General features: G+C 36.9%; 1 protein-coding gene across 1 annotated transcript in view; it reads left to right on the plus strand.

Annotated features, from left to right (window-relative positions):
• Positions 1–21,417, plus strand: part of BMPER (BMP binding endothelial regulator) — a 198,124-nt gene that overhangs the window by 71,418 nt on the left and 105,289 nt on the right. Inside the window, exons 7-8 of the mRNA XM_015811756.1 lie at positions 19,064–19,163; positions 20,339–20,448. Coding sequence (XP_015667242.1) covers positions 19,064–19,163; positions 20,339–20,448 — 210 coding nt within the window. The remainder of the gene's footprint in view (positions 1–19,063; positions 19,164–20,338; positions 20,449–21,417) is intronic.

A 21,417-nucleotide genomic window follows, 5' to 3' on the forward strand; every position in this document is an offset into this window, starting at 1 on the left:
GACCCTTACGGCCTCCAGGCAACGGGTCATCACGTCAAGGGCATCGTTGGGGTGGCCTGGGGTGGAGATGTACAGCTGAGTATCATCAGCGTACTGATGGAAATCCACCCCAAAGCCACGGATGATCTCTCCCAGCGGCTTCACATAAATATTGAACAAAAGGGGAGAGAGGACCGACCCTTGTGGGACCCCGCAAGTTGAGAGTGAAGAAAGTGAAGAAAAAATTTAAGTGTAAAATGTAAGAAAAAATTTATATAAGATGTTTGATAGATATTTAGAAAAACTGTTTTGAGCTCAAATGTTGAAGGTGGATAGATTATATTTAGAGAAAGTATGGAGTGAATAAATATCATATAGTTTTTGAGTAGATATATTGTTTTTACTTATTGCTTTATTAGAGTTAAAGTAGGTACATATTGATTGTATTATGTTTGTTTAGTTAAATTGTAATATTTTTTAATTTTTATTATTTAAACCAACAAAACAAAACAAAACATAACACACATATATACACAGTATATATTTTTAACAGCAATTTCGTAACAGTAATATAGTTTTTGAGTAGATATATTGTTTTTACTTATTGTTTTTACTTATTGCTTTATCAGAGTTAAAGTAGGTATATACTGATTGTATTATATTTGTTTAGTTAAATTGTAATTTAGATATGGAATGGGATGTGTTTTAATCCTGTATTTGGTTCCGGGAAGTCCAGGGGGGGAAAGGGATTAGGGGAATCATAAAAATTGATGTATTTACATGTTATAGGTAAACAATAATTGTATTGATAAGAGGAGATACTCGGCTGGTATCCCAAACTGCACTCGATGAGATGGTTAGAAAGGAGATGGGACGTAGGTAGGTGGAAAGGAGGAAGGAGGAGAGGTTGTGGGTTAGAGGGAGGAAGGATAGGAAAGTGGATGAGGGTGGAGGCAAGGCGGGGACTGCCGAGCGTTTCCGACAATGTATTGACTTGGATTATTTTTTTTCCTCTGCTTGTGTATGTAAATGCATCATATTGTTATTTGTTGTTTAATTATAAAAATCAATAAAAATTTTATTAAAAAAAAAAAGAATATTAGACTGATGTATTCATAGTGTGTGACAGAAATATTAACCAAAGTGAATAATAGTTCTGATTTGTGCACTGATTAAAATATGTTGTTGTTGTTAGTTGCGAAGTTATGTCCGACCCATCGCAACCCCATGGACAATATTCCTCCAGGCCTTTCTGTTCTCTATCATCTTCTGGAGTCCATTTAAGCTCACACCTACTGCTTCAGTGACTCCATCCAGCCACCTCATTCTCTGTCGTCCCCTTCTTCTATTACCCTCAATCTTTCCAGCATTAGGCTCTTCTCCAGTGAGTCCTTCCTTCTCATTAGGTGGCCAAAGTACTTGAGTTTCAACTTTACGATCTGGCCTTCTAAAGAGCAGTCAGGGTTGATCTCCTCTAGGACTGACTGGTTTGAACGCCTTGCAGTCCAGGGGACTCACAGGAGTCTTCTCCAGCACCATAGTTCAAAGGCCTCAATTCTTTTGTGCTCAGCCTTTCTTATGGTCCAACTTTCACAGCCATACATTGCAACTGGGAAAACCATGGCCTTGACTATACGTACTTTTGTTGGCAGGGTGATGTCTCTGCTTTTCAGTATGCTGTCTAGATTTGCCATAGCTTTCCTCCCCAGGAGCAAGCGTCTTTTAATTTCTTGGCTGCAGTCCCCATCTGTGGTGATCTTGGAGCCCAGGAAGATAAAATCTGTCACTACCTCCATTTCTTCCCCATCTATTTGCCAGGAATTGAGAGGGCTGGATGCCATGATCTTGGTTTTCTTAATGTTGAGTTTCAAGCCAACTTTTGCACTTTCCTTCTTCACCTGCATCAACAGGCTGTTTAGTTCCTCTTCACTTTCTGCCATTAGAGTGGTATCATCTGCATACCTTAAGTTGTTGATATTTCTCCTGGCAATCTTAACTCCAACTTTTGATTCATCTAGCCCTGCCTTTCTCATGATGTGATCTGCATATAAGTTAAATAGGCAGGGCGACAGAATACAGCCTTGCCGGACTCCTTTCCCAATTTTGAACCAATCAGTGGTTCCGTGTTCAGTTCTCACTGTTGCTTCTTGACCCGCATATAGGTTTCTCAAGAGACAGATCAGATGGTCTGGTACTCCCATCTCTTTAAGAAATTGCCACAATTTGTTGTGATCCACACAATCAAAGGCTTTAGCATAGTCAATGAAGCAAAAGTAGATGTTTTTCTGGAACTCCCTAGCTTTCTCCATGATCCAGCATATGTTGGCAATTTGATCTCTAGTTCCTCTGCCTCTTCAAAATCCTGCCTCTACTTCTGGAAGTTCTCGATCCACATACTGCTGGAGTGTAGCAGTAGGATTTTAAGCATAATTTTACTTGCATGTGAAATGAGTGCAATGGTGCGATAGTTTGAACATTCTTTGACATTGCCTTTCTTTGGAATTGGAATGTAAACTGACCTTTTCCAATCCTGTGGCCACTGTTGAATTTTCCAAATTTGCTGGCAAATTGAGTGTAGCACTTTTACTGCATCGTCTTTTAAGATTTTGAATAGCTCAGCTGGAATACTGTCACCTCCCCTAGCTTTGTTGTTGCTCAGCTTTCCTAAGGCCCATTTCACTTCACATTCTAGGATGTCTGGCTCGAGGTCAGTGACCACCCCATCATGGTTATCAGGGACATTAAGCTCGTTCTTGTATAATTCTTCTGTGTAATTTTGCCACTTCTTCTTAATCTCTTCTGCCTCTGTTAGGTCCTGGCCATTTTGGTCCTTTATCATGCCCATCTTTGCATGAAACGTTCCCTTCATATTTCCAATTTTCTTGAAGAGATCTCTGGTTCTCTCTATTCTATTGTTTTCTTCTATTTCTTTGCACTGTTCATTTAAGAGGGCATTCTTATCTCTTCTAGCTATTCTCTGGAATTCTGCATTCAATTGGGTGTATCTTTCTCTTTTCCCCTTGCCTTTAGCTTCCCTTCTTTCCTCAGCTATTAGCAAAGCTTCCTCAGACAGCCATTTTGCTTTCTTGCATTTCTTTTTCTTTGGGATGGTTTTAATTGCTACTTCTTGTACAATGTTGCGAACCTCTGTCCATAGTTCTTCAGGCACTCTGTCTATCAGATCTAATTCCTTAAATCTATTTGTCACCTCTACATCAGGGATATGATTTAATTCATACCTGAGTGGCCTAGTGTTTTTCCCTACTTTCTTTAATTTAAGTCTAAATTTTGCAACGAGAAGCTCATGATCTGAGCCACAGTCATCTCCTGGTCTTGTTTTTACTGACTGTATAGAGCTTCTCCATCTTTGGCTGCAGAGCACATAGTCAATTAAAATATAGTATTTTATTTTAAAAAGATATAAAGCAGACATAGGAAATCTTGAAAATGGAAAAAAGAGGGGAATATTCCTTGGCATCTTAAGTTAAAAAGAAATATGATGTGAAGGAGCTTGGAAAGCTACTGCCAATCAAAGTGAGATGGCATAAGTCTTATTGGTCTTAATAATCAGTTTTGCCTAATTCTGCTAGAAACCTTGGTCCTGTAAGAGATATTGTGTTGTGATGAGAGAAGAAGGTTTGATACAAATGAAGAAGTAAATGCTCAGAAATTTGAAGTGGTGATTCACTTTTATCTATTCCTCATGAAATGATTGTTGCTTCAAGTTGTTTAGGTAGCATTGTGCTCTATGGACTTTGTCTAAGTATAATGAAATCTTAGTGAATCTTCTTCCTTTGCATAATCCCAAGCCACCACTTGTTATCTATTGAAGCCTTTAATACTCATGAATCTTATAATGTACTAAGAATTTAGCAATTCTTTATTACCTGATGAACTCCAATTTTTTAAATGCTACTTTGGGCTCAAGCATAGCTAGACAACTGCTACATTTGTTTTCAGGAATGAATTGAAATTCTAATGCATGCAGGATACAATTTATTGAAAATAAGAACGGTGAATATTTTGATGGCATCTTAATGAAAGAGAACAATTTCTCTCCACCCTCCCTTTTTCACTATACTATTTAATTTGGTTGGGAAAAATGATGAAGGGAATCAGCTGCAGTTTCAATTCATTAGAGTGGCACGTTAAGCAGGGATATATTGGAAATATATTGGAATGTATTGGAAACATTTCAAGATTCCTTATGAGAATTTCTTGCAGTACAAAAATTTATATTAGAGGTTATAGTTTAACAAGGTTTCATTGTATTGATCTAGTAGAGTTATGCAGTTGTTGTTTTTTTTAAAAAAGTCCAGACTTTATGAAATTTCATCACAGCTTGGAAGAAGAAAGAAAAAAAACACCTACCAACAAGACTGTTTAAGACCTTTCTTGACTTAATGGGAATATTATTGAGTGGAATGATTTCTGTAAGGTGTGCCCAAATAAAAATGAACCCTGTAGAAACCATTATACAAGGTAGAGAGGGATATCCAAAATCTCACAAGAAATGTTTCTGATTGGATTGGAACTCTCAAGGTCTCTATGGAGATTCTCAGTCATCAGAATGCAAATGAACAGCTGTCTGCAAGGAGTATAAATCCTTCAATTCCCCACCATCTAGTCAGAGCTGAAGAAGCTTCTTGGATGAGAAGTAAAATGTCTTCAAAGAAAAACAAGAAAGTCCAGTTACCTCATGAAAAAGCATCTTTGGGACAACCCTCAAGGTACTTAAGTGTTTGGTGGCTGAAGACAGTTGCTCAAATATTGTAGTAGTGATAATTTAAGGATGTGAAGGCCCTTTGAGTCTTTTGGATTTCCTCAGATGTCTCACCATAAAAGGAAATATCATATTCACTTAAAATGTCACTTTTCAGTGTTGTTTTTTGATATATGTCAAGAAATGGATCAATCAGAAGTGATAAAACCATCTCTCCCCCCCCCAATCATCAGTTTGAATGAAATAGTATTTCTGGGATTGAAGTTTCTGCTTATGTTTAATCCATTGGTTTAGAAATGAGGAAGAAAAAGTAATCATTTAAAGGCAAAATAATCAAGAAATTGTAAGGTAGAAACACAGTGAATAGAATTTTTTTTACTGTGTAATCTCATCCCTCTTCATCAACAGAGTTTCACAGAAGACACTGGCTTAACAAAAAGTCCACTTAATGATCTGAAAAAGAGAGGATTAATTAATAAGTTTTGACTGAGTTAAAGTGTTTTCCATTCTGTCTTATGAGTATGAAAACACAGGTGGAAACCTTGTAGAAGAAAAACATAAACTTGACTCTGTAGGCCATATGAAGACCACAGCTGCCTTGCAGTAATTGACCCATATTTGTATGTAGACCTATAATACCAAGTGCAGTAACTCAGTGGCATTATAATAAAACTGTCAGACATCAATATCAATAATTTACACCAGCATTTTTAGATTTTCTGTAGGCAAAATGTACTTCTTTAGAGTTGAAAAATGAGGTGTGATATTGTAAGGCTTAGCTGAGAAAGAACAGATGCTGACATTTTTTAGAGTTAATATTTTTCCTTAAAAACACATCTGTCATCAGCCTCCACTTAGAAGAGCACTGAAGCACATATCTAAATAAACATGGCACTTGGCTCCAACACCAAACCTGCTTTTTGCATAGCAGCAGCTATTATTTTGTCATTGTGGGTGGAAGGTATTTCAGCAGTTAACCAGTGGCTTATACTTACAATTTGGCCACAGAACTATGCTGCATTTCTAAAACAATTTCAGATGACATCTTTGCATGTTGTTAAAAGATGGGCTGACATTGCTAGATTAGAATTACTGTAAAGCTGGCTCATAAAGTCTGCCCATTTATACAGCTGAAAATACTGTGCTCTGGAAGGAGGAGGAGGAGGAGGAGGAGGAGGAGATAAATTTCTTATGGATGATTATTCATTGATTTGAGGAAATAGGTGTCTCCTTCCTCCTCCTCAGCTTTCTAACCTTTGTTTAAGAGATGAATTCATAAACTTTTTCCATCCTAAGAAAATAAAAAGATAGATATTGCCTTTTACCTTCCCTCTAAATTCCTAGATTATCACTTTCTGGAAAACAGAAAAACAAGGGGAATCCTCTAGAACAGTGGTGACGAACCTATGGCACACGTGCCGGAGGCGGCACTCGGAGCCCTATCTGTAGGCACACATGCCTTTGCCCCAGCCCCGCCTCCCCCCACAGCCCCCTCCTCTCCAACAGCCCCCCTGGAGGAGAGTAGCCCCCGAGCGTGGCCCACGTGGAGCAGCAAAGCCAAGGACATGGCAGCCAGGCAGCGTAGAAAAGACTCTGTCCTCATGCCCCATCATGCACAGTTGATGCTGTGGGGCGTGGGCAGAGGGCGTGGTCGCCATGGCGCTGCTGGGTTGCGATCTGTGGCGGGCCCTGGAGGCGGTGAGTGGCCCTGCGGGCAGGCAGGGTGGGAGCGAAACAGGGTGGAGCGAGGGCGGGGCCAGTTTTTGGGCACTTGGTCTCTAAAAGGTTCACCATCACTGCTCTAGAATATTTAACATTTTCCAATCTAAGGCAATAATAAATGGATTTTCTGATGCTAGATATTTACTTTCGTTCTTTGGTTCTGATTGAAAGAAAGATGAGGAAAACTAAACAACAAAGTAACAGAATAGAGGCATCAGTGGGAAGGTGTATATAACGAGTTCAAATCACCAGGACCAGATGGATTGCACCCCAGGGTTCTCAAGGAACTGTCAGTTGTAATCTCAGAACCACTGAACTATATTTTTCAAAGATCCTGGAGCACTGGGGAACTACCAGAGGACTGGAAAAGAGCTGATGTAGTTCCCATCTTCAAAAAAGGAAAAAAAATGGATCCAGGAAATTACAAACCTATCAGCCTGACCTCAATACCTGGGAAGATTCTGGAAAAGATAATCAAACAACAAATCAGCGAACATCTACAGGCAAACAAAGTCATTACTAAAAGCCAACAAGGATTTGTCAAAAACAGATCATGCCAGACAAATCTTATTGCATTCTTTGACCAAGTGACAAAATTAATCAGAGGAAGGCTGTGGATATAATTTACTTGGACTTCAGTAAGGCATTTGACAAAATAGATCACAACCTACTACTTTATAAAATAGAAAAATGCGGGTTAGACAGCATCACCACCAGATGGATCTGTAGCTGGCTGACTGGCTGTACTCAGCATGTGGTCCTCAATGGAACCACATCTACATGGAGGGAAGTGTGTAGTGGGGTGCCCCAGGGCTCTGTTATGGGCCTAGTGCTCTTCAACATCTTCATCAACGATTTGGATGAGGGGATAGATGGGGAACTCATCAAATTTGCAGATGACACCAAGCTGGCAGGAATAGCCAACACTCCAGAAGACAGGCTTAGGATACAGGAGGATCTGGACAGACTTGAACACTGGGCGCTATCTAACAAAATGAAGTTCAATGGTGAAAAAAGTAAGGTCCTACATTTAGGCAAGAAAAACCAAATGTACAGGTATAGTATAGGGGGTACCTTGCTCAATAATAGTAACTGTGAGAGGGATCTCGGAGTCCTAGTGGAAAATCATTTAAATATGAGCCAGCAGTGTGCTGCAGCTGCCCAAAAAGCCAACACAGTGCTAGGCTGCATTAACAGAGGGATAGAATCAAGATCACGCGAAGTATTAATACCACTTTACAATGCCTTGGTAAGGCCACACTTGGAATACTGCATCCAGTTTTGGTCACCACGATGTAAAAAAGATAGAAAGAGTACAGAGAAGAGCAACAAAGATGTTTAGGGGACTGGAGGCTAAAACATATAAAGAACGCTTGCTGGAATTGGGTATGTCTAGTTTAATGAAGAGAAGGACGAGGGGGGACATGATAGCAGTGTTCCAATATCTCAGGGGCTGCCACAAAGAAGAGGGAGTCAAGCTATTCTCCAAAGCACCTGAAGGCAGGAGAAGAAGCAATGGATGGAAACTAATCAAGGAGAGAAGCAGCTTAGAACTAAGGAGAAACTTCCTGACAGTTAGAACAATTAACCAGTGGAACAACCTGCCTCCAGAAGCGGTGAATGCTCCAACACTGGAAGTTTTTAAGAAGAGACTGGACAGCCATTTGTCCGAAATGGTATAGGGTTACCTGCCTGAGCAGGGGGTTGGACTTGATGACCTCCAATGTCCCTTCCAACTTTATTATTATTATTATTATTATTATTATTATTATTATTATTATTATTATTATTATTATTATTATTATTATTAGCAAATATAAAGGTTTCCTATTTTGGGAGTTAGAGTCAAGCTGAGGAAGGTGGACTTAAGTCTCATTAATGTTATCTCTCAGAGGGAATGAATGTTATCTCTCAGAGGGTGCTCTGGTTTTCAGAGGAACTTTAAGAAATGAAGGAAAAGCTCTCTTTGTCCTTTAATAATATAAAATAAAACTCACTATGATTCATAGATGTGCTTGGATACTGGCTAAACATAGGTTATCTGCCTTTCTTTCAGAGCTATCTTGTGCTGCAACTTTCTAAAGTTTGATGGAAGGTAGTTAAAATAAGCGATTTTCAGATCAGTCTGCATACTTTTCCAAGAATAGATTAACTGTGAATATTTTTTCAAAATAATGATTTAGCCAACAATGCATTAAATATCATGGTTCTGATAGATGAGACCAGTAAAAACAGAACTCCAAGGCAAGAGGTTTCCTTAAAGAACATATTTATTGGCTAGAAAGTATTGGCCGATCAAAAGTGAAACCAAGACTGTAACTTCCCTGAAGTTACAAAGTTACAAAGTTGAACTTCCCACCCCAGTAACATGTCATTAATTCCATTCCCCAATAAACTACTTTGGCGGGCTTTCTAGCAGAAAGCTCAGCCTGCCAAAACCCAAGCAGCAATGACCTTGGTTCCCACAGGACAATTTATTGTTTTGTCTACCGTTAAAAGCACACATCTCCCCCTCAACTGTGGCAACCGATAACAAAGTTGCAGCGTTGACATTAATTGGGTGTAAAACCCTTGACTCCCATCTAGTCTCCACATTAACACACAATGCTGGTCAGTATAAAAGAGTATTAAATTGCTTTTATTGTAATCTTCTGGAACAAGGAGAAGAGGAAGCAGAGAAGGAAATAAAATCAAGCACTGCCGAGGAACAGTATATGTCAAAATGTATAATCTTTAACTCATCCCTGACTGCGGAAACCTCTTTAAAGATTGGCAGTGAAACCATCCCAGTCTCTGTTTGGAATTCCTCCAATCCTGATTTTTCCAGTATAGGCTAGCTTTTGTTAATGGGGTGTTATGATCTTTGCGGACACCTTTATTATTACAAAAAGAATTTAGAGTCCCCATGGAACAATAAAGTCTAGCAAATTGTGGCAGAAGCAGAGATTTGTGATATTATAAAAAGTGAAGACTTTAAACTCACATAGATTTCATTAACAAGTGCTTACTAATTCCAGAAGCCTGATTTTATAATCCTGTATGGTATTTAGATCTTAAAGGTATTAGACGCAGATAATACACATGTTATCATAATGAATGCAGAACTGATACTATGAGTAGGATTTTAAATGTTAATTGGTTAAAAGAAGGTGTGAAGATTCTGATTTTGCAGATATGCAGTAGTTTGTGCAAAGTTCCCATATTTGTTATAAAGTTTTTATTGAGAGACTGAATTAGTTATAATATTTCTGGTCTCCAATGTCTGTATTTCAAAGAAGAAGTATTAATTTATGGCCCAGGTATCTTTTGATAACTATGCTGATGGAAGTTGAAGGTATGACATTTTGTATTGCTGAAGTTGACATATGTGATAAGCATGGATTGCAAATCTTTAAGAGGAAAGTGTCTGTTCCATAGACTTGGGTGTGCAGCCTATTAGAATTAGTATATGTTCAGTAAAAGAATATTACCACAGTGCATTGTAAGTATTTAGAAATAGAGAAATCCCTGGGGTTTCCATCCAGTAGCTCAGTTTTCTTTAGTACGATGCCCAATCAGATGTGTTGGACTACAACTTCTGTAATTCTCAATCTTTATGAGAAATTGTGCATTAATTTATGGCTAGAAAGCTACATAGTTTAGATAGCATGATGACTACATCTGGAGAGTTGTTTTTCTGCAACTATTTAAACAGCTCAGCAATTTTCAACGTAAAGATTCAGCCTCTAACCCACCCACCCACCCAGTCTTTCCCAGAAAGATGTTTCCTCAGGACTACCTAATATGTTTGATAGCATGCAAATTCCCTGATTTCCCTGATTAGACTGCAGACAAATTGTGAGTCCAGGTCTCACAATTGTGGATTAGAAAGTGAGACCTGAACCAAATTGGCGGTAAGTAGCCAGCCAGCTTCCACTCATCCTAGTTTCTCTTTCAGATTTTAAAAAATTAACTCTTAGGGCATTACAACATGCAGTGAAACAATTTGCTCTATAACTGGGTGAAAAAATTGAAACCATCCAATTTTCTACCTCAAACTTTTGGCTATGTTAAGAATAAACAACTGGAGCTATGGAAATGTTTCATTGACTGAGTGATCCATTATGTGTCATCAAATTGATGTCAACCCTTAGTGACTATATCGATAGGTTTTTTTTTTCCCCAGGACTATTGTCCTTAATCTGGTCCTTCAATTCTTCCAACAGTGCATCCATCACACTGTAACTAAGTCTATTCACCTTGCAGTTGATCATCCTCTTCTTTCATTCCACTTTTCTCAACATCAGAGCATTCTCCAGTTTCAAAGCACAGCTCTAGCTTCAGAGATTTTTCACACATAAGGTGTCCAGAGTAGGATCATTTGAGCCTGGTCACTTAATACCTCAGATAAGAATTCTGGATCAATTTGTTTGATATTTAATATTCCATTTATTTGTTTCTTGGCTGTCCATGGGACAGTCTTCTCTAACACCAAAGTTCAAAGGTATCAGTGTGTATGTGTGTGTGTGTGTGTGTGTGTCCACACACACACACACACATTTACTTCCTCATGTATTCTTCCTCATTTAGGATTGCACTGTAATATAGATATGCATAGCTGTTTGTCTAGTTCAACTTCTGGAGACTAAAACTAGTGGGTTTCTTTGCAAGGCTGCTGTTCAATTTCCAGGCTATTTTTAGAAAAATCTTTTATTATGCAGCTAATTATGAATGTAGGAAATAATCTCTTCAGTATTATTTCCTCATACATGCTAGTCTAAATAATAAAAATAATCCTTCCTATTATTATTATTCTCCCATTTTTATGTTCTGGTTACTTTGTTCTACATATTGAGTTGTAGTATTTTGCTGTATCGCATATTGGTTACAAAAGCTACAAGTTCACATCTGGTTTGCTTTCTTCCCCCCTCTTATTTTCCTTTCCATTATTCATGTCCTCAACTTCAATGTTCTATGATGAAACTTCAGTCAGTGTCTCCGTTTCCTTTCTTAAATTGTTCCCATCAAAATGCGGTTTGGTTGCTGCTTATATTTGGACATAATACAGACATTATGCAAGACTCAGTTTCCCTTGCTCTTCTCTTTTCCTTCTTGCATGTTTCTGAATAACAAAGTGGAAGTTATTGTTGTAGTTTGCAAATAGCCCTGAGTGATTATGTCCAAATCTTGGTATGGTATGATTAGTCTTTCTTAGAAAACATTGCAAGACTAATCACAATTGGTCTGCTTTTGGACTTTTTGTGGTTACATAGGAGTGGGGAGGGTGGCACACCTGAATTTATTGCTTATTCATGTAACACTGAGAACACAGCTGTCTCCGAGAAGTATTTTTGTGCTGCTCCATTAATATCCTGATGTTGTTGGCTTCATAACTTCCAGAACTCCTAATGAACATTCTCTCTGGTTGACTAAAGGAACAATTGAAATAGACTTCTCTTTCATTCCACTTTTCTCAACATCAGAGCATTCTCCAGCTTCAGAGCACAGGTCTAGCTTCAGATATTGGTTTTCCACATATAATGTGTCTGGAATTAACTAAAGTCTGGTTGACTAAAAGGACAATACAGAGATAGACTTCTTACCAGCAAAAGAAAAATAAAAAAGACCCCCATTTTTCTCATTGTTTCATATGTTGAGTTGGGCATTTCAGGAACAAAGGTGGTGGTGGTGGGAAAGAGTGCAAATTGTGATGATGAGAAAGGACAACATGTGAATCACAGTATACTCCCAGGCTTTGGTAGTTGTTTTTTGACATTAACTGCAAGTAAATGAGACAATGGTTTGTGGTGAGGCATACATTCCATCATGTTCCCCTTACAGATACTGTTGGAGAGGGAAAGTTGTTTGGTTTTAACAAGTGCACTGATGTGGTGAAGTGCCATAGCATGTTGACTTCATTGGTGGGATGGAAAGGAGCCAAAGAGCCAGGATGTGGGAAGAGGGTTTCCTTCAAAAGGAGACTGCCTACCTTGCAGCTTCAGTTATCAACAATGTTCACATATTCATGTTGCTCCACTTTAACTGATCAGAACCCTTATTGTCAAGTTGCAGTGTTAAGCCCCATCTCATTAAGTAAAGGATGAAACCTAAAATTCCTGATTTTCTTCATATGGAAAAGGTTAATTCACATAATCCACCAAGAAAAATTGGAGCACCACAAATTCAAAACAGTTTCTAATCAGCCAGCAAACAGAAATTGTAACCATGACTGAAGGTGATTTTTATTTCATGGTTTATGCTAACCTTGGCTTGGTGCATGGGATAAGAAACCACAATTATGGCTGATGCAACAAGCAATGGGACTTCTATGACATAAATTATAAGCAGGGACTAATATATGTTTTGTTTGTTTCTAAGTCTAAAAGTCAGGAAGTGTGTTAGTATAATTAGTGGATTAAAATATTCAGCTTAATAAGTTAAAATAAATAAAAGTGTATTCATTGAATAAAATCAGATTGCTGTGTTATAGGTTTAACATAGCTTCTTTATTAAGAAGAAATCCACTGAAATCATTATAATGCATTCTGCTATAAGGCTGATACACTAAAGTTTGCTCTTGTGTTCTTTGGAAGCACAACTCTTGGAAGTTAGAATATATGACAAATAACAGTATGGCTTTAACCTGCGGCATCATATGTTTCAATATGTTTGCCATTTGTGGAGAAGAATGGTTGTAATTCAGTGGCTTCCTTTTGATCTAAATTGCTAGCTGATGGACAGCATATAAAAAAGTTGTTGCAGCTGAATGCAACCACACAAAAAACGTTATTCCAAAAGAGGACTAGTCTCATAATTACATGGAATTTTAATATACCAAGAATTTTATGGTATGTGAATCAGGAGTCTTTTTTAACAGTTAACCAAATTGATCAGGTCTTTTCCACAACATTTCCCCCCTGGGTTATTAAATATTATCCATGTTATTAAATATTATCTTTAATATTCAAGATGTGAAAATGTATAAAGAATAATTTAACATTTATAAGCTATTGATATTTTTTAAAATATCATACACCATCAAAATGTAACACACAATGAATCAAATCAATGAAGCCCATTTCCCCTCCAAAAATGGCACATTATGTTAAGCTAACCAAACAATTATATCGAAGCTAATTTGACAAGGCATTTTCATTTTATTTGGATATTTCTAGATACATGAATAGTAAACATAATAAATAGTAAAATTTTACTATTTACTAATTCCATAGTAATAGAATCTTGAATCTTCCCCCCTCTCCTTTTATCTTTGTGGGAATTAGGGAGGAGCTTGTCGGAGACATTTTCACAAGTCAGTTTCCTGGAAGAGACTCAACTTCTGCTTATCTGACCAATGCCTCTGTAGCAGCTCTTGCTTCTTTCTTTCAAGGCCATTCCTTATGTATTCTACAGGAGTTACAAACTATATATACTGAACTATATAATGTATAATTATATATATATATATTCCCTTCTTTATTTTTTTCCTCTTAAATGACATTCATGTAAAATCTGGGTTCTTATGAAAGATGCTAAATACAATTTTTAATATAATAATAATAAGTTTTAAAAATGAATGCATGGTTGTATTCATATGGTTTCTTTATCATCATTCATTTAAAACCTGGGATTAATTATTAATTTGCTTTCCAGTTTAATTTACAGTTTTGGTAATTTCTGGTGGTGTATCACCCAAGTTACAGTTGTTTTGCAGTGGTTTAGGTTGGTCCTATATTCCATTATTCTTTTCTCTCTATACTGTGGGAAATCAGCCCCCCCCTCAGAGAAGGAAATATTAAAAGGGCAGAATATTATATTTTCTCAAAGGATCTTAAAGAGGCAGAAAAGCATGCCCAATTTTTCTTAATAGCCCCAAGTCTCCCTCTCCCAAGCAGAAACCAGCTCTGTAGAAATGCAGATGTAATAATCCATTCAGGAAGGTTGGAGCCCTCCAGCTAGAAGTTTAGCAAGACAAAGACACCTAAAATCTATATACCCCACCCAAACTCTAGGACAGGACATAATAGGATTAACCCACAGATGCCAAAGGGGCATACTCAGAATCAGGTCAAAGTACATGACACAGGAAATACAAAGCCTCAAACAGGAACAGGAAACAACTCCAAACAAAAGCCCAAGAGGGCATAAAAACCCTACTACATGTGCACTCCCTACTACATGTGCATTCTTTTCTTCCAGAGCCATCTTTCCGTCTGGCTCTCCTCTTCAATAAACTACAACCTTCTTTCTAAAGCAGTCACCACGTTGTTTATTCCCAGCTTGGACTGAACCCTGATGAAGACTTTTCCTTCAGCAATTCAAATGACTGTATCTTGAAGGATCCCTCTATTAAAATTCTGAAGTTTGCAGATGATACAACAGTCATTGGTTTCATTTGAGATAATGGTGAATCTGCATACAGACAAGAGGTTGAACAACTGGCCCTGTGATGCATACTTAAAACTGTAGAAATGATAGTAGATTTTAAGAAAAGGCCTCATATTCTTATTCTATTAGATAACACAGTATCAAAATAGAGACATTCAAGTTTCTGGGTTCTATAATCTCCTAGGACTTGAAATGGACAGCTAACATTGGAACCATCATTAAAAAGGCAAAACAAAGAATGTTCTACCTGCATCAACTCAAAAAGCTCAGATTGCAACAAGGAGCTGCTGATACAGTTCTACAGAAGAATTACTGAGTCTGTCATTTGTACTTCTGTATCTGTCTAGTTTGTCACAGCAACCAGACAGGACAGATGCAGACTTCAATGGTTAGTTAGGACTGCAGAAAAAACAATTGCAACCAGCCAGACTTCCATTGACAACACGTATACTACAAGAGCCTGAAAGAGGACTGAGAAAATATCTACAGCCCTCTCACATCCTAGACATAAATTGCTTCAGCTTCTCCCCTCAGGACGCCATTATGAGCATTGCATGTCAAAACACAAAGATAGTTTCCCCCCCCCATGTCATCACTCTGTTAAACACATAATTCCCACATCACTGTCTTATGCCTAAGGATATCTAACTGTGTACTAGGGCTATATTGCTACTATCCTTCTCATCTTCTGAACTTTCTCATCTTTCCTACTACCTTCTCCTATTAGTATCTTATGATTTATCACTTGTTTTTTTTAATCTTATGATTTATGATTGCATTTTATTATTTATGATCTATGACTTACCACTTTTTTTATTTGTATATACAATGAGAGCTTATGCACCAGAGAAAAAATTCCTTGTGTGTCCAGTCACACTTGGCCAATAAAGAATATTCCTTTCTTCATAGTAGATCAGTGATCCTTTCAGGTCCTTTCATAGTTCTGATACATGTTCCATTCTATCAGGAACAGCCTAAGATATAGTGACACAAACCACTACAAGTATTAATCTTCTATACCAGATTGTTCTGGAATTCCACCACCAGATTGTGTCTTGGACTGGCTGCTCCTCCCCATTTCCATTTCATTTCAACAAATAGACAAATAACTATTCATACAGAAGCAGAAGTTTTTGCCAAGCAGGAATTCATCATGCAACTAGCTTGTCAGTCAAAATTATGACATGTTTTCCATTACCCTGTATCTCCATGACTCATATTCGAGATTAAAGTTAGAATTGACAATCTTCCTTTTGATGGAGATGGCTTATTTAGCAGTAAGACTGATAACACCATGGATAGGCTTTAAAAATATTATACAATGTTGTAAACTACTCAGTCCATTGTTTCACCTATATGTCCTATCCAAAACCTATTTCAGATGGAACAAAAATACTTTTCTGTGTCCAGGCACTGTTGATGGATTTTGGTATTCCCTTCATATCTATCAAGGATGAGCCATAGATTTAGCTTCAAAGTTCCAAGTAGTGATGCCTTGCTTCCAAGATATATGGGCTTCCATAACAAATCTCCTTTTGGTTTTGGTGATCACTTCACTAAGTTACCTAATTGAGATCTGGGTTAATAACACACCAAATAACCCTGTTGTTTTAAAGGCTTCTCCAGAATTTTGTCAGACTTCCATCCATCCATCCATCCATCCATCCATCCATCCATCCATCCATCCATCCATGCAATTGTAACCTTTCTTGGTGAAGGTTGCATTCCACTTTCTTTCTTTGTTTGATTTTAAATCAGTTTTTGACTCCTGGCAGCTGCCTGGATTAATCCATTTAGTTTTTTTGGCAAGGATTTTTTGGAAGTGATTTGTCCTTGTCTGCTTCCTATAGCTGAGAGACAGCAACTGGCTCAAGGTCACTCAGCTGGCTTTATGCCTAACGTAGGACTAGAATTCCAGGTCTCTTGGTTTTTGACTTGGTACCTTAAGTACCACACCAAATTGGCTCTGCTCCTTGAACAATTTTATAGCAGATAAGCCTCGTTACTTATTTAAAATTTTACCATTTGGCTCTAACAGGGTTTCCCTCCCTTAAATAGAATTTGGCATTGCTTTTCTCTTCTTCCAAGGTTTCAGTTTGTTCCTTTCCTGGGCTCCTGGCTTCTAGCTGAATATTCCTATACCAAGCTAACTTGTCATTTAGCATAATTTTTTTTTTCTGTAGCACCTTGTCATCATGTATCTAGCTTCATTTTAAAAAAAACAAGACTGCTCTGTTTTGGCAAATATTAATAAATCCATCAGTCTTGTATCAAAGTCATAAATTCACTTTAGGTTTCATACATACATAGTAAACTTACTTAAGCAAACACATCCCAAAAATCAGCAAGAGGGAGAATATGAAGACAAGCAGAATTAATTTCCAAGAAAAGGATCTTGGTAGCTAGGGTTCTAAGCAAAAATTAATCAAGACGTTTACTGGTATAAGCATCTTTGATTCCTATCTGAGTTCAAGCTTCTTTTTCTTCTTCTTTTTTCCAAGCAGGTAGCTCGTGAATAACCATCTCTTTCTTCTTTTCTTTTCTTCTTCTTCTTCTTCTTCTTCTTCTTCTTCTTCTTCTTCTTCTTCTTCTTCTTCTTCTTCTTCTTCTTCTTCTTCTTCTTCTTCTTCTTCTTCTTCTTCTTCTTCTTCTTCTTCTTCTTCTTCTTCTTCTTCTTCTTCTTCTTCTTCTTCTTCTTCTTCTTCTTCTTCTCCTTCTCCTTCTCCTCCTCCTCCTCNCCTCCTCCTCCTCCTCCTCCTCCTCCTCCTCCTCCTCCTCTTGATAAGCATTTGACTTCAAATCCAATATCCATTGTACTTATTCACTTTTCAAGGAAGCAGAATCAGAAAATGGCTTCTAATAATGAGACAGAGAACTTTTATGCTGTGTTTAGACAACCTACGAGGTGATGGACATTTTGTGATTTTCAGTATCTATTCCACAGAAATTCTTGGAAATGAAGATGATGCAAAAAGCTATTTCGTTTTACAATATGCCAGATTCCTATGTATTTGTTTATAATAATTTTTAAAACTAAATCAAGTGCATCTGGGAGCCTAGAAACATAGATAAGAATTTTTTGCAGGCATCAGGAATCAAAAAGCACTCCATAGACTTTTTTGGCTTAAGTTCTTTAGTTTCTTCCCAGCCTATTCTTAATATTGTTTTATAAAAAATAACGAGAATAGCCAATCTTATAACACTAAACATATTCTTTTGTTTTTTGTTACAAATTTTTTTGTGCTGTTCAGATCCAAAATCTTCTGCTATCACTGCATAATAGTGGTATAATGAAGCATCCAATATGAAATGCATAAACTAATTTTAAATTCTCTACAACTCTAAAAAGTGCTAACAGACAAAAGTGTAGAATTAATTAATAAAAATATGACCTCCAAGTTTTAAAAAAAATGAATTTATAGAAAAAGGCTTATCTAAAAATTCCAGATGTCCAATGGATGATGGGTGGGATGTATTTCTATAGAAAGAAATTCCATCCATAGTGAGTCACCATCTAAATGATATTATAGCTCAATGTTATCTGAAAAAGTGTTGACTCTATTCTCTCTAACTTTAGGAAAAAGACTGGACACATACAGCTCTACAAAAGCACAGAATATTACTGTCAACGCTGTTAATATATGATATTATTGCTTTGACAAGGTATACAGAAGTGTCTGGTATTTTTAGAGTTAATTCAGATGACAAAGTGAGGGAGGAGATTCATAAGGAAAGCCCGGGAAAAAGGAACGGAAGTGAATCTTTGCCCTCCGGGCTAATTGGAAGATGTGACTTATGACTGCAAAATAAGGGAGGGGTTTAGAAAGAAAAGTTAGACGCAAGCAAGAGAAATTCAGATTCTGGCATAAACCTCCATAATGTGCCGTCAATTTGTAACACTGTTAATAAAGGCTTTAGGATAAACATGCCTGGAAGTTCTTTGAAGTGTTTCATTAGTCGGAACCATGACATCTACATTGTGTTCAGAATTCAATTTCATTAAGTTGGCAAGGTCCTAAAATATGCTTTAAAAAGTGCAATCCCAAGTCGGGTATAGTAATGATGAAGTTAGATTTCTAGAGATTTCATCTGAGGTTTTGTTATTTTGTCTTACATGAATTTGATTTTTATGTAATCTTGGAAACATGTGCATTGTGCAATTGAGTTCTGTTGTTTTAACTGTTAATGTGTATTTGAAATATTGAATCAGTCTATTTATACTATAGCATGTATTTGCTTTCTAAATATTCTTTGGGGTTTGTTTGTTTTTAGGGTGGAAGGACACATTGTATACAGGAAGTGTGTCCCATTCTTTCATGTCCTCAACACCTCAGTCACACACCTTCTGGACAGTGTTGCCCAAAATGTGTAGGTAAGTGGTTACCTTCATAGGAATATTGCATTTACAATGAACATTTCTCACAATCCACAACGTATTAGAAAATAAGTTGCTAACTCAGTAAATTGCATTGTGTTGTTAAAGCAGAGTAGTGATCAGGTTAATTTTGTGAAACATGGACCACGATTATTGAAAATACTATATTGCATAATTTTTATATTATGTTATATTGTGTTTATATTAAGGCTATGCTGTGTTTCAGATAAAACTCTAAAAATGCTTGTTGCTTTTACATTTTACATTCATGTTCCCATTTGCTATGAACCATTTTTTGGAGACTGAATTTAGAGCACCACAGGGTCCTAATTTATTTTCCATTTTTATTTATAAGAAATAAGCTTAAATCTTGATTATGTTTTTAGTTGCAGGGACATATAGTAACTTTTAGAGAAATTTTGGTTCCAAATGTTTATATAAACAAGAGCAAAATCCACTCTTTCTAGCACTGAAAATGTTATCTAGCCAGGTAATAAAACATCTGCAAGAAAACAACCAAGCTCAGGGGGTGCCAAGGACCCTTTTTTTTGTACAAGTTGTGAAAAGAGTTTTTTCCATTAAACTTTTTTTTTCTGGTATGGCATGACTCTGAAATGGACATATATAAATTATAATTGTGATAATGTTTTCCCAAAAGCAGACTATTAATATTCCATAGGTATATTCCATAGATATATTCTCAGTACACTGGAGGTAAATGATCTGCCCTATATAACAGGGTATGTTATCATGTTATTAACTGGTTCAGATTCTTGCAGCTGAGATGTAGTAACTTTATCTTCTGCAGCCTGAAATTTATAAATTCTAAAGTATCAATATACCTGAAAGGTGTCAAATTGAAGAAGGCTAGCATAGAAATAAATTTTACATTCACCTTTTGCTTCTTTAATGAACTCAGGTAGAAAGCTTAGGAAAATAACTGTTCTCCATATTGCGGAATGCCATTGCTAGTCAGAATAAAAGGTGTTGAATTCATTGGATATGAAATTATGCTATCATAGATTTAACACTACTTTTATTATTATTTTTACACTCTATTTCACAATAAAATAACTGACTTACACAGGCAATAATACCTTGCAGCTGACAGTTGATTTTGCTACAAAGCAGTTTCCTTTTAACTACATTCCCTTTCTCTTATTTATATGCAGGGCAGAGGAAAGTATTTGATCTTCCATTTGGAAGTTGCCTCTTTCATAGTGACATTTATGACAATGGAGCCTCCTTTATGTATGACAACTGTACAAAGTGTACATGCAGGGTGAGGCATTAATAATTCTTTTTTATGATAAATTTGATATACTTTGAGACTAGTGAACTTGCTGCCATTGACTTTTGTAATATGACAGTTACTTCTCATAAGTCTCAAGAACTGGAAACTTGGAAACACGCATTATTTCTGTATGAATATTTAACTCCTGTTTTAAAGTTTTTGTGTATTGGAGCCAAAATATCTAAAACTTGCCTGTACATGCTGCTGTCTTCAGATCCAGGCAAACAATTACTCAAGGCAGTTGTGGAAGAGGCATGCATAGTCTGAATGTGGACATAGACAGCTCTCCTTATTTGCAGAGATGGGGTTGCCCCTTGCTTGGTTATCTAAAGAAACTACTATGTTGGCAGAAGCCAAACTACTTCATCTTTCTTTTGCCACCTCACTCTGATTATGTGTCAGTAATTTATTCATTTATTTATTACATTTATATGCCACCCATCTCACTCTGAAGAGTGACTCTGGGTAGTTGTCATAAATGTTCCAGAAGAAAATCTGTACAATTTTCAAGCCAAAGAGCCCATCAAATAATTATTAGTATGTCAAGTTAGCTAAGGGTCATTTGATGGATCGGGAGTCTTGAGCAATCAGAATAATTTTTTTTGTCCATGTTATTGTTGACTCCTGGTGACTGCCTAGGTTAGTCCCTACAGTTTTATTGGCAACATTTCAAAAGTTGCCCTTACCTTTTCCTAGGGCTGAGACAGAGTGACTGGGCATATATTTATATTTATTATACACAAATATTCATATTTATTTATTTTATTTATTTATTTTATTTATTAATTGCATTTATATCCCGCCCTTCTCCTTACGGACTCAGGGCGGCTGACAATTGAATAAAATACTAACATATATACATACTTAATTAAAATTTGATTAAAACGAAATATTTAAATATGTCCAATTTAAAAGTAATTAAAACCCCCTTTAAAATCCCTCAGGCCAGTCCCGCTA

The sequence above is a fragment of the Protobothrops mucrosquamatus genome, unplaced genomic scaffold (genome assembly GCF_001527695.2).
Source record: "Protobothrops mucrosquamatus isolate PMUCROS unplaced genomic scaffold, P.Mucros_1.0 scaffold48, whole genome shotgun sequence".
In the NCBI taxonomy this organism is placed as follows: domain Eukaryota; kingdom Metazoa; phylum Chordata; class Lepidosauria; order Squamata; family Viperidae; genus Protobothrops; species Protobothrops mucrosquamatus.